This window comes from Esox lucius, chromosome 1 (assembly GCF_011004845.1).
Source record: "Esox lucius isolate fEsoLuc1 chromosome 1, fEsoLuc1.pri, whole genome shotgun sequence".
NCBI lineage: Eukaryota > Metazoa > Chordata > Actinopteri > Esociformes > Esocidae > Esox > Esox lucius.
Window position 1 is genome coordinate 30825478 of NC_047569.1, and position 12521 is coordinate 30837998.

Below are 12521 nucleotides of genomic sequence, written 5' to 3' on the forward strand. Positions count from 1 at the left end.
ACTGCCTCCTTTCTCATCAATAGAAACTATTCCGTTGCTCTTCAGAAGCACTGCAATATTATTTTGGCGAGTGTTATGGAAATTTCTAACCATATGAAACTGTATTGTGCCAAGATAGTTTTGTCTCTTCATACTTCCAAAACAGTTCTCATCGATGGGATTGCCTTCATACGAGCAACATATGATATAAATGACATATTCCCTTCCCTAACGCAGTTATGTATATAATCAATACATTTGATACTATTGTCTAGCACTACAGCTTTTCTATGTGTACGCCAAGTGATAGGATTACCATGAATAATGCAATGAACTCTAGCAAACGATATATATTCATTTTCTAAATATTTTATCCCATTGTCCAGTTAATATGGGAAATTAAAAAGCATATACACTTGTCTGCCCGGGCCTGCCCCGAGTCTGTCTGGCATATAACAGGCGAAGTTGGACTGGAGGAGCTGTTTGAAGCCTTCAGCTAGAGGTAGGGTACGGTCACGTGTAGCCTATACGCCCCCGACCCCCTCCAGGGGACTCAGCAGTGGGGGTGGCTCTGCTTTGGCTGACTGCTACAGCAGGCCGGGGGGCCGTAGCCAAGGTAGGCCAGATCAGAGGTCCACGCCGGCCACCACTGACCACAGTCACAGGAATAGCCTTCAGGTTCCAAATGGAGGAACTGGACTTCCTGTGGAAGAGTGGGAAACCCAAATGGAAGAGGACGCAAGTGAGAAAGGTTTATATTACTGAACAGGCAGATGACGGGGGCAGAGATGGTAGAGGCAGACAGCCCCAGCAGAATGGAGTCCACATGAAACAGCGTCAGCATGCCCACAACATTGTACACTGTATCATGTACGGTTCTAATCCACTGGAAAAATAAGAAATACGTTTACCTCCAAGCTCTCATAGTGACAAGCGGCCTGCTCTTCCTGGTCCCGCTTCCTCGACTCGGTAAGATCCCGTTGAGTGACTGAGTCCCCGTAAAATGGACTGGAGCCTTTGGGCTCCTCTGCATTCCTCACCTGGGGCCCAGATGCGCAGCCCCACCCTGGGGTGGGATCAGACTTTGAGGACCTGGCCGGAGGCTGCCGGGGGCGTTGACACGGCCTGGTGAAGCAGGCAAGCATGGAGCCGATGTCTGGGCCCTCTCTGCTCTGCTCTGTCTCCGGTTCGGCATCCCTGTTACCGGACCGCAGGATGGCTTGGAGACCTGAGGGCTCCGCCAAACTGGATGGAGAGGGGCCGTTCTGGGTGTCCTCTTTTGCCCATGCCCCTGTGATGGCCTCCAGGCTGGCCTCCTCCACAACGCACAGGCCTTTCATGAAGCCTTCCATCAGCTCTGTGGCGGAGTCAGGCTGGTGGCACCCCAGGGACGGTGAATGGACCCCCCTGCGGTCATGGTGGTGTCGATCCTGGGGACATCGTTGGGGGGATTCTTCCTCCTTGGCGTACAGGTACCGCTGGCCCCCGCCTGCATTCGGTGGGCGAGAAAACCAAAAGCCGTCTTTATCCGGAGCCGTGTCCAGAATCAGGGCGGAGCGGACGGCCTGAGTGGCCTTCTCGCAGTAGCTGCTGTAGTCCGGATACACGCGCAAGTGCTGCATGCTGATGAAGGGATGCTGGGAGGCGGCGGAGGGCCCAATCCTCTGGTGGGAGTCCAGGGTCAACATCTGCTTGAGGAGCTGGACCATGCTGTGGCGATCCACCACCTCGGCCGCCACGTCTTCGTTCTCTGGGTCACGCTCCGTGAACTCCATGGTCTCCAACTGGTCCAGGGAAGAGAGGATGTATTTCCTCCGATCGGTCGATTCTTTCCCCTGGGTACGGCCGTCTGCGGACAAGGGGGGGCGCTGCCTGTTGGACCTGAGCTGCCAGTGGTTCTCTCCGCGGTCGGTGGTGAGCTGGAAGAAGAGATGAGCCTTGCTGGCCGCGTTGAGAAGATGGGCTCCGGGGAGTCCTTGCGTCTCACAGATGTAGCACACCTGATCAAACTCTGAATCGCCAGGATACAGAGGCCATCCAAGGAACAACTCAGCCATCACACAACCCAGAGACCACATGTCCACTTTTTCACAGAATGGAAGGCCAAGGAGGATTTCAGGAGACCTGTAGAACCTATTATATATATATGAATAATGCAATGATATATATATATATATATATTTTTTTTTTTTTTTTTTTTTTTTTTTTTAAAGAAAAGTGAGTGCAAAGTAAGCTTTTTTTCCTCCAAAATGTTTTTGGTTTCACAGAAACAAGGACGCTGTTTACAGTCATACAGTGTAAATACAATATTGATAATAGGATATCATAAAGAAAGCAATAATTGGTGCAGCATAAGCTTTCTACCTGGATTGGATGTACGGCTCCTTAACAAATCGCACTTCATTTAAAATACTTGCTGACCCGAAGTCGATCAACTTTACCCGGAAGGGATGGCGACAATGATCCACCACCATTACATTTTCTGGTTTCAGGTCTGCATGTATGATTGCCAGTTCCTTCAGCTTTACTAGGGCTTTAATTATCTGACACGTGATAGTTCGGATGTTGCGGATTGCCATCGGCATGAAACCGTTCTCTTTCAGAAGCTGGTACAAGTTCTTCTCCAATAGTTCAAAGACTAGGTAATGATGAGTTTGGTCACGAAAGGCTTCGTGAAATTGAACTATGTGACTTGCCTTAATATTAGTCCGTGAAAGAGCACCCGTAAGTTTTAATTCATTTTTTATGATCTGATTTCGGAGAACATCAATTTTCATCATTTTTACCGCCACTAATTCTCCGTCACTCCCTCTCCAGCATTTTGATACTTTTCCGAAGGTGCCCTTTCCCACTACATCCAAAGTGTGGTAAACTTCAGTTTCAGAGTAAATATCTCTCATTCTTGCAGCTCAATTTGTGGTCTTTCGTAAAAAGAAAAACTTTCGTTTTAATTATAAACACAATTGTAAATAGTTCTAAATCCATAGAATGTTCACTTGGCGAATTCTAAGCATTCTGTTTGTTAATACTATTTGGCTACAAATGGTGAGACAAATTATATTAGGCTTGACAATGACGATGTACCATGAAAAAACGAATACATATTGTAAGGCTTATATGACTTTTATGATAATGATGATTATTGTAGATTTAACAATAACTACCTAATATATATAATGGTGGAGATTTTTAATTATTTGTTTTTGTCCCCGAACAAAATGAACATAGGCCTAAATTGAATGACTGCATTTACCCGATGCTTATCTAGATCCATGAATAATCTTCGAGACCATTAGAATTCCGATAGACTATGGCTCCAAACCCAACCCTTTCCACATGATCTTAAAAGGAGGGACATATATTGGTAGTTTTGGAGCAGGTGAAAATGGCGGTGTGTCAAACAAGACAACTTTACCCTATACAGTTTCTAGTTCAATATTGCAGTTTTTATTTTCAGCTGTGACTGGCAGACTATAGCATTGTGCAGCTCATGCACGCGTTATAATGAGCACAGTGCGCTTGAAATGGAGCCCGTGCGTGTCGGTTATCAGATTGAACGTTGAACGTTGAGATCCGCATTAACAACAGCCTGAAGATGTGGTAAGAATAAAAACCTTAAGATAATAATAAAAGTCGGTGATTAGACAAGTTTTTCCACAAAACCTTTGATAGTTTCTCTGCTTGCGACTGTTAATTACTTAAAAATAAACATTTAAGAGAGGTAACACCATTTACATTTTATATCACGTTTTTCGAATACATGTGTGCTCTACACGACAGAAGGTTAAACATTCATGCCGCGTGTTGTTTGGCTTGGCTATTCATGTGGACTGCGTATAACGGTATATCAGCAATGATTGCCAAGGTGACTGAGGTGGCCAAACTTTGATTAAGAAAACACGCCCAGAATAAACATTTTACTGAGCAAACTCAACCCAAGCCATCAGCATTATTTTTTTCTATATTTTTATCCATTATCTTCAGGGTTATGTGAAAATGTCACTGTTAGGTCTATACAACTGGATTGTAAGTGGACCAAGATAAACTGTAAACGGTCATGTTGCCTACTTTTGGATATGTACATTTATTTAGTTGTGACTCTGTTTTGATTTAGAAGCGTGTGTTAAAAATATATAATATAAAAATAAAATGATTTTAGTAAGATTGTAACAGTAATTAAATCAGAGGAGTTGTGATATTTTGCCAGTGAAGGCTGTTCAGTATGTTAAAACTCAAGTTCACATAGAGTAATTGCCTGTTACTAATAGGCCTACTTCACAAACTTGGGATGGCTGATTCAAATAGCAAGAGTAGCGCAATGTCATTGACAGTTATGGACCGCTAGGGTGGGCAGCGGTCCAGCCCCCCCGCCCCACACCCCCAGATTTTTTTATTTTATTTGGTTTGCTAGGGTTATCATTTGACAGATTTGCCATTCTAGTTTCCGATTTTATGCTGAACATTCGTGTTAGTCCAGTAGTTTATTGCCTCGTTGCAGTGACGGCATTTGATCACTAGTGGGCAACACAGATGCAGTTGTGTGGCTGGTGAGGTCACATGGCATGAAGGGCTCCTCTGCATTTTTAATCAGTGACGAATCCTTCTCGCCTGTGTTAATAACTACGACATGACTTGTTAACAACCGTCGACACTGCTTTATGGACTGCCAGGGAGGGCTTTCTGTAAACGTGACAATTTGAATGTCTCTGGGGAACCTTCCTAAAACCCACCCAAGGTAATCCCAGACATTAGAATTGCAGCGGCGGGCCGTGATAAGCTGTACACCGGGCAGGGGTGCAAGCTGTGTGCGTCACGCCTCATGATAATCAGATCTCAGGACAATTTCTCTAATTGCCTTTTTCGGTTTTGCGGAGACCACGCCAGGCTGCAGGTGGGGGAAGCATCCGGAGCTCAGCCCAGGGTTTGTTTGGGTTTCCCCCGACGACCTGGGCTGGTTGTGACGGTGCCTTCCCCCAGAGGGTTGGAGCTGGATGGTGGGTGGGCGGGGAGGGACAGTACGTGCCTACTGACGACAGCCAAGGTTGGTGACTGGTTCTGCCGTGCTGCTCTCCAGCGGGACCGGATGCCCCTTTCTGAATGAGGATGTCCTGTGTTTACAGTGGAGCTGCTGCTCTGAGCACCACCCACCAGCCGGCAGATAACCCTCCTCCTCCTCACCCTAATCAGGCAGTCTGCCCCGCTAACCCCTTTCCCCCCCGTCCCTCCAAGAGACACTCTCCAACCTTCCCGTAGTTTAGTCTGTATGGCTGAATGCCAGTCTAGTCTACCAGTGAATGCCAGTTTAGTCTTTATGGCTGAATGCCAGTTTAGTCTTTATGGTTGAATGCCAGTTTAGTCTTGATGGCTCAATGCCAGTTTAGTCTTTATGGCTCAATGCCAGTTTAGTCTTTATGGCTGAATGCCAGTTTAGTCTTTATGGCTGAATGCCAGTTTAGTCTTTATGGCTGAATGCCAGTTTAGTCTTTATGGCTGAATGCCAGTTTAGTCTTTATGGCTGAATGCCAGTTTAGTCCTAATGGCTGAATGCCAGTTTAGTCTTTATGGCTCAATGCCAGTTTAGACTTGATGACTGAATGCCAGTTTAGACTTGATGACTGAATGCCAGTTTAGTCTTTATGGCTGAATGCCAGTTTAGTCCTTATGCCAGTTCAGCCTCCTAGATGCAAGAGGTAGACCAGGAGGGAAACATTTCTGGTGGTCATAAGGTGAGAGGATGTGTTGAGGTATTGTGTCTCAATTCTACCCCATTCCTATGTTACCTGAACATCACTGCAGATTATGCACATGAATTGCCATCCCTTTGTGCCATTGGGAAGGTGGGCTGACATGGGTGCATGCGGTATAGTGTTGTGCATCCCCCTCCCTGCCTGGTTTCCCTTGCTGGACCCAGGGCGTGGTGGGCATTGCCACAGTCCCAGATGTTGCCCACATGTCTGGGTGATATAATTCACTTATGGTAGCCTGGGCAATAATTAGGTTTCAAATGGGCCGGAATGAGATCTTGATCTTAATTCATATCTGGACACGTGCAGTAGCATAGCATTGAGAGCATAATCCGCCAGATTTCTCCTCCTCAGAGAATTATTGCATGTCTCTCTCCCTGAAAAGTGAGCTGGACTGTAGTATTTCACCCCATCCAACTCTTTTATTTTTCTCTTCTTTTCTATCCCTTGGGTCATATCCCAGTCCAGGGTCCTTAAGCTGAATTGGATGCGGTCAAGGGAAGCACTGAGCAGATGGCTTAAAGATGTGTTCCTCTTCCACAGCGATTTGGCCTCCCTCCATCCCGGCCAAGCAAGCACACTTCCGCTTATACACCTTTTACAGTTAGGCAGTTTCCAATTCTCTCAAGTAGACATTATTTGGCCCCAGAGGACTTATGGGTTCTGTAGTCACAATTGTTTAATTCATAATGGATGATGGTTTTATAGACATGGTTTGCTGCTTGCTGATGTTCTATACCCATGTAGTTTCTGATTCTGTTTGTAACTCTATTAATGCCTGTCATGCTTTACTGTAGGGCTATATCACATGAAAGGACCATCAGAGCGAAGGCTAGCATAGCACTGTAGATATGTAAAGAATGATTCCCTGTCTGGGTAGTTACAGACGGTAGCATGTAATACTTTCCTATGAAACAGTCAGTACCACCTAAGTGAGTCTTGGGATTCACAGGTTTTACTGCACTAATATTATAAGTGCTCTAAAAAAAAAACGCTCTGGTCCTGAGCGTCGTTTTGTTCTCTCCTCGTGGTTCTGAATAATATCATCCAATTAGGATACTTCCTTTAACCACTTGAATTCTTATTGGATTGCAGTTATGAAAGGTCAGCGGCGACACTTAGATTTCATCACGTTAAGGGGACAGTCTCATGATTCCCAAGTGACAGTAACTTCGTTTTGTGGTACGGGGGGATTGAAACTGACTCCGAGTTCTCTTACCAGAAGGGGAAAGTTGCAGTGATCCATAATAACGCGCTGGTCATTTACCGATTGAGTTTACGGTGAATGTGGTAATTGCTATGGCAGGAACATTGCTTTTTAATGTTAAGTTCAGCTGCAACGCTGAACTCTCGTAATAAGGAATGAATAGAGTCAATGATTAATCTGGAATAGCCTTATTGTTATGATTATTAGAAAATGGAATATAATCACCCATCTTCTCTGACTGTATGACAGGGCGTTATATTACGCTGAGGATTTTATGTCATAAATATGAAGTTCTGTAAATCCATCCTTCAACAGCTCATTGTAGAAAAATCAAGTAATCAGGGCTTTCTATCTGGATACTTTCTTGAGTGGATGTGTTGAAGAGGAAGCTGCTTTGTTTTTATTCTTGTAACCTTTTTGTAACTCTGTCGGCTAAGGCAGCTACAGTCCTCTCTGTAAGCAGGATGGATTAATCAAGTTAACAGCAACTTGCTGTCATTGAATATTGTGAATTATGTGCGGTGAACAACATGTTTTTGTGCTCGTGTTGAAATGTCAAGGTCAGACCCGAGGACTCAAACAAAGAATAACTGAAACAATATCTACCCACATGATTCACAGACTTAATTATGATGCTACATGGCAGGAAATGTTCTGTTGGTACATCCCTGCATTGATAAATACTCAACTCTCCGTTCCTCTAAAAAGAATACTCTGGACTCAAGGGTAATACATTTTGTTATTAATAATATTATGCCTTCTGTTTTCTAGTTCTGGAAGTGGCAGTGAAAAGGCGTTTTAGTGCGTAGTATTAATAAAAGTGGCTTATATGTTGGGGTATGTACAGTGATAAAATATATATATTTTTTTATATGGTAATAAAATGGTGTAGTGATAGAAGTGTGTAATTATATAAGGGTGACCTGATAGTTATGTAAGAAGTGTGTAATTATGTATGTGTGTTGGGAGTTAAGAGTGTTGTGATAAACGTGGGTATTGACAACAATGTGTATTGAAAATAGTGTGTTAATAGAAGTGTTTACAGATAATAGTGTGTTGATAGAAGTGTGTATATGTTATAGTGTGTTAATAAAAGTGTTTATAGATAATATTGTGTTGATAGAAGTGTGTATAAATTATAGTGTGTTAATACAAGTATTTATAGTTAATAGTGGGTTAATACAAGTATTTATAGTTAATAGTGTGTTGATAGAAGCGTGTATTAATTATATTGAGTTGATAGAAATGTGTATTGATAAAAGCGTGTTCAATGAACTGTGGAATGATAGAAGTGTGTCGTGATATTAGTTGGTAATATTCTATTGGTTGTATTGTGTAGATAGTCATGCATTGTGATAATAATGTGCATTGATAACAGTGCGTTGATGGAAGTTTTTAGTGACTCAATGGGAATCTTACTATGCTACCTGTTGACCTGTTTACAGCAGGCCATGCAAGGGGAATGTGTTTTTCTTTTCATTATATTGTGACTGGTTTTGAGCTGTCTGACATGGTGTCCATTGGCCAGTTCACTCTAAGCCTGTTAACAAGGCCCAGTTGGGCCGGGACTAAAGCCACCCCGCCACCAAACAAAAGAGCAGGGCTTTACCAGGGGGGCACCCAAACTGCTGACTGTCAGCTTGAGCTAATGCAGCCCTATTCTGTCATGTCTCGCTCCTGTTGCCCCCCCCCCCCCGCCTGCTCTGTCCATCCATCCCTCCCTCCCTCTCTATCTATCTATCCCTCTCTGTTTCTCAGTCTGGGACCCTGTCTACACACTTGCCCAGCAACAGCCAGGTCCTCCATCAGCCCACTGATAGACTGAGTGCTCACCTTCAGAAAGTTATCTGTCCATCTGGTCTCGCTAGTCATTCTTTTTTCGTTCGTTTCTCAGTGTGTCAGGTGTGTGTGTGTATGTGTGCTCTGAGTGTTTGCTCGTCTTTGGACCATGTGTGAGTGTCTGCGTGGGATATTCAGAGTCACCTGGACACCCTCTTCCAGTGCAGGTCAGTGGGGACGGGGGGGCGTGTGTTCGGGGGGGGGGGGGGGTTCTGGTGTTCACCTGGACACCCTCCTCCAGTGCAGGTCATTGGGGAGGGGGGGGGGCGTGTGTTTGAGGGTTCTGGTATTCACCTGGACACCCTCCTCCAACGCAGGTCGGTGGGGACGGGGGGACGTGCATTCGGGGGTTCTGGTGTTCACCTGGACACCCTCCTCCAACGTAGGTCGGTGGGGACGGGGGGACGTGCATTCGGGGGTTCTGGTGTTCACCTGGACACCTTCCTCCAATGCAGGTCGGTGGGGACGGGGGGACGTGTGTTCAGGGGTTCTGATGTTCATTAGCCTGGCTGTGTTTCTTGCTGATAGCATTTGTTGCTTTGTTATTCTGCTTGCGTGAGATGGGTCTGTGGTGACATCACGTTGGTGAGTTACACGTCACCCTCACTGATGAGTCTTTTCTTGAATAAAGTAGATTTGTTAATCAAATGTTTTCTTTGGAGAAATGTGTGGCTGGTATTTGTCAGGAACAGGTTATTTGTGTAACTTAAATCAGTGAATAGTTATAAAAACAGACAGGGTTTTTTGGCTGTGCAATCCTGGCCTCAGTTGACTATCCTTCCGAAACATGTCACAGATAAATTGCATCTCTCACCTTTGTTATGGATGTTTAAGGGTGGTTCCCCACCCAGTTCCTTGCCTATTAATATGCCCAGACGGAAGGCCTGCGTCAAGCTGAAGAGGGGAAAGGAGCTTTGTTTAACTGACAGTCGTGTTAAGTTAGTGTGTCCGTATATCTGGCAGGCATTCTGTTTATCTACTGAGATCTGTTCCCTCCCTGCACCTTCCTAAATGCTCTGAGGTTGTTGTCTGGGTCAGAGACTAGTATCCACAGATGGAGAGGAGGCACTGCAGATTTGTGTATGCTGGCTGCCTTCCTTCCTTCTATGTTGACCGGCTTGGTTTCTGCCATCACAAGGTTTAAAATTTTCCTTGACAAAATGCTTTTAACTCCAACATCTATAGTTTTAGGGTTTGTGTTTGCACTGTCTCTTTTATGTTTTTATTGTTGTTCATGCACACATACGCATGCTCACGCAGACACTCTAACCCACTTAAAGAGCAGACGGCAGTGAAGTGAGCATGTGATCAACCTCCCCAGTCGGTCGACCTCTCAGTGCCCTGAGTATGTCCCTGGAGCAGAACCTTCCTAGGCCCCGGTTAAGTAGTTTTTCCCTTTAGCCCGTCGTTACCGGCCTGCTCCGGTTTCTGGCCCTGGCACACTGAACCGCTGACACCAGGGGATTGCTGGGCCGCTTCAACGCTCTAACCCCCCCCCCCCCCCTTCTAAATCCCAGTTTTGTGTTGACAGTGGAACGCAACAATGACCGTGTTAACACAATGCCAGCCGCCTGATCCCCCTGGCAGACATCATCGAGGGGCTCGTGTCCCTGGCTGGGTTCTATGCCAGGCCGGGACCACCTGCTGGGCTTGCACGGGGGGTCCGGCTGGCAGGGAAGAGTCTGCCAGTGGTAACTAACGGCCACGGCACTCGTGTTGATTTCCTCCGCTCTGCCGGCGGGGTCACTTCGAGAGGTGCCAAATACACGCAGGAATTGCAGCCAAACACTGAGTGGTGAGCTACCAACATCAGCTGCTCTCGCCCCAAGAAAATAAGTCACACTTTCTCTAAATTAAGTCCCAAGGCCTGTACTTATTTTTGGCTGTCGCGTTAAAAATATCCCCTCAACGTCAGCTTTCACTATTCCAGATCTGAAGACAAGTTCTGTTGTTAGTTTTTCACATTGCTTTACTCCTCTGGGAATTTAAACAGTGTCACCAGTAGCCAGGTGGGCCAGAAGAAGAGCAGTCTCCTGTCTTCCTGTCTTAAAGTCTGTGGCAAGCCAAAGCTCAGGCCTCTCCAAACGAGTCCTGTCAGAGAGAGGCTGGCCCCTTCCTCCTCCCTCGACTTTCATAGTCCCACCCCTCACATTCCTAATATGGGGGCATTCCTTTGCCCTCGTCCAATCGGTGATATTGTTGCGACCCGCCTAGAGACGCCGTGGGACATGTTCAGGTTTCCCTCCTCTAAGGTTTCAGAGAGGGGTCCGACTTGCTGGGAACCAGGGGTATCAGAGGGAGTGAATGAGAGTGTGACAGAGGACAGGTTGACTTCAGTCCTGCAGCCAGGTGAATCTCTCAACCACACAGAGAGTGGACAACACACTGACCGTTATAGGGACTTCAACAAGGTAGGATGAGTCATGCCAGGCTCGCAGCAGTGGGATAATCTGGGACTTTTTGTGAGTTGCTTATATTTGCGGGTTTGTGGAAAGTACTTGTTGAGCGGGGAGATTTTTTTTGCAGTGGTTATGTGGTGGCAAGTTTGTCAGATTTGGATAGTGGCAGGACATTTTACATATTCCACACTGCCGTTAATCACATACTGCCGTTAATCACATACTGCCGTTTGTGTAGTGCAAAACAGAATGTCCCATCTATGTAGCTATCTGCCTTGTTGTTTGAGCATGTTGAACAAAAGTTTGTATGAGTGCGGAAAGGGCCGAGTGTGGAAAACACAGCCGTCATTTGTTGTATGGGTGCCCAAACCTTTCACCAAGACAAATGGCGCTTGTGCTGCTTATAACACAGGGTTGTTACCGTACGATACACCGAGCACGTTTGTTCCTGCTCACCACCGACGTGGTGGCACCGGCACTCGCTTGCTCCAAACCTCTTTTTCCACCCGGGCGGGACAGCTGCTACCCTCTGGTCACAGGATCTGAGGGATGCTCCCCAGTGGCTTGCTCAGCAGCTTGGTATGGTATGGTATGGCACGGTGGGTAGGGCGACGGGTTTGTTACCGGGCAGGGGGTTTGGGGGGGGTTTGGGGGGGGTTTGGGGGTCAAGCCCCACCCAGGGCTGTGGCTGGTTTGGAATGGAAGCAATTATTTGACCCCCTTCGGATCTTCGGCCGCCGATCGATCATGTGACTCGTAGAACAATTTCAGGTTGTGGTGTGTGCTTTTGGTGATATTTGCCGTAGCTGATTAAGACGAACCTTTAATGGCCAACAAAAGTGCCCGCTTGGATTCCTGCCAGTGAGAAAGCGTTGCAGTAGCCGCCGTCTGTTTTGGAAGTGCGTTTGTGTGTCCTGAAGGCCCTCTCCACCCTCCGATGGCATGTGTTGAATGTACGCGTGTGTGATCTCCATGCCATTCCTCTCAAGACTGAGGGGTCAGGCGTGTTAACGATACACCATCACCGTCGTTGGGTAGCGATCAGCTTGAGAGACATCACCCCTGAGCGGACCCGGGGACTTGACATGAATGTTGTTGATATACTATAGATAGATGTTTATGGCACAGAATAGTGGAGTGTGATGCAGATTGCTAAGCTTCCCAGTGTACAGTCTGAAATAGAGATACTGAACCTGAGTCCCAATTTTGTTGTGTACTCGGGCCAGCCAGAGGATCAGGGTTTCATCATAACACGGACTTAACTGTAAATATTAAAGTTTGTCCCTGTTTACATTTTGGTGGGAACATTTTGGATTCCAGGGCATAATATCTGAGATTGCTTTAGGCGTTGGG

General features: G+C 46.1%; 1 protein-coding gene across 1 annotated transcript; it reads right to left on the reverse strand.

Moving 5' to 3' along the window:
• Window positions 1-532: 532 nt before the first annotated feature.
• Window positions 533-2879, reverse strand: LOC105023087 (homeodomain-interacting protein kinase 4). The gene is made up of 3 exons (XM_010891991.2): window positions 2344-2879; window positions 891-2112; window positions 533-682 (listed from the first exon to the last, which is right to left on the reverse strand). Exons 1-3 carry the CDS (start codon window positions 2877-2879, stop codon window positions 533-535), a joined length of 1908 nt encoding a protein of 635 aa, XP_010890293.2.
• Between the last annotated feature and the right edge of the window lie 9642 nt (window positions 2880-12521).

Excerpts from the sequence above, each read along its gene's own strand:
- LOC105023087 (XM_010891991.2), bottom strand. The coding sequence starts at position 2,879 with ATGAGAGATATTTACTCTGAAACTGAAGTTTACCACACTTTGGATGTA. Across the intron at positions 2,113-2,343 it reads GAGCCGTACATCCAATCCAG|GTTCTACAGGTCTCCTGAAA; the intron begins GTAGAAAGCTTA and ends TATATATAATAG. Across the intron at positions 683-890 it reads GTCACTATGAGAGCTTGGAG|GAAGTCCAGTTCCTCCATTT; the intron begins GTAAACGTATTT and ends ACTCTTCCACAG.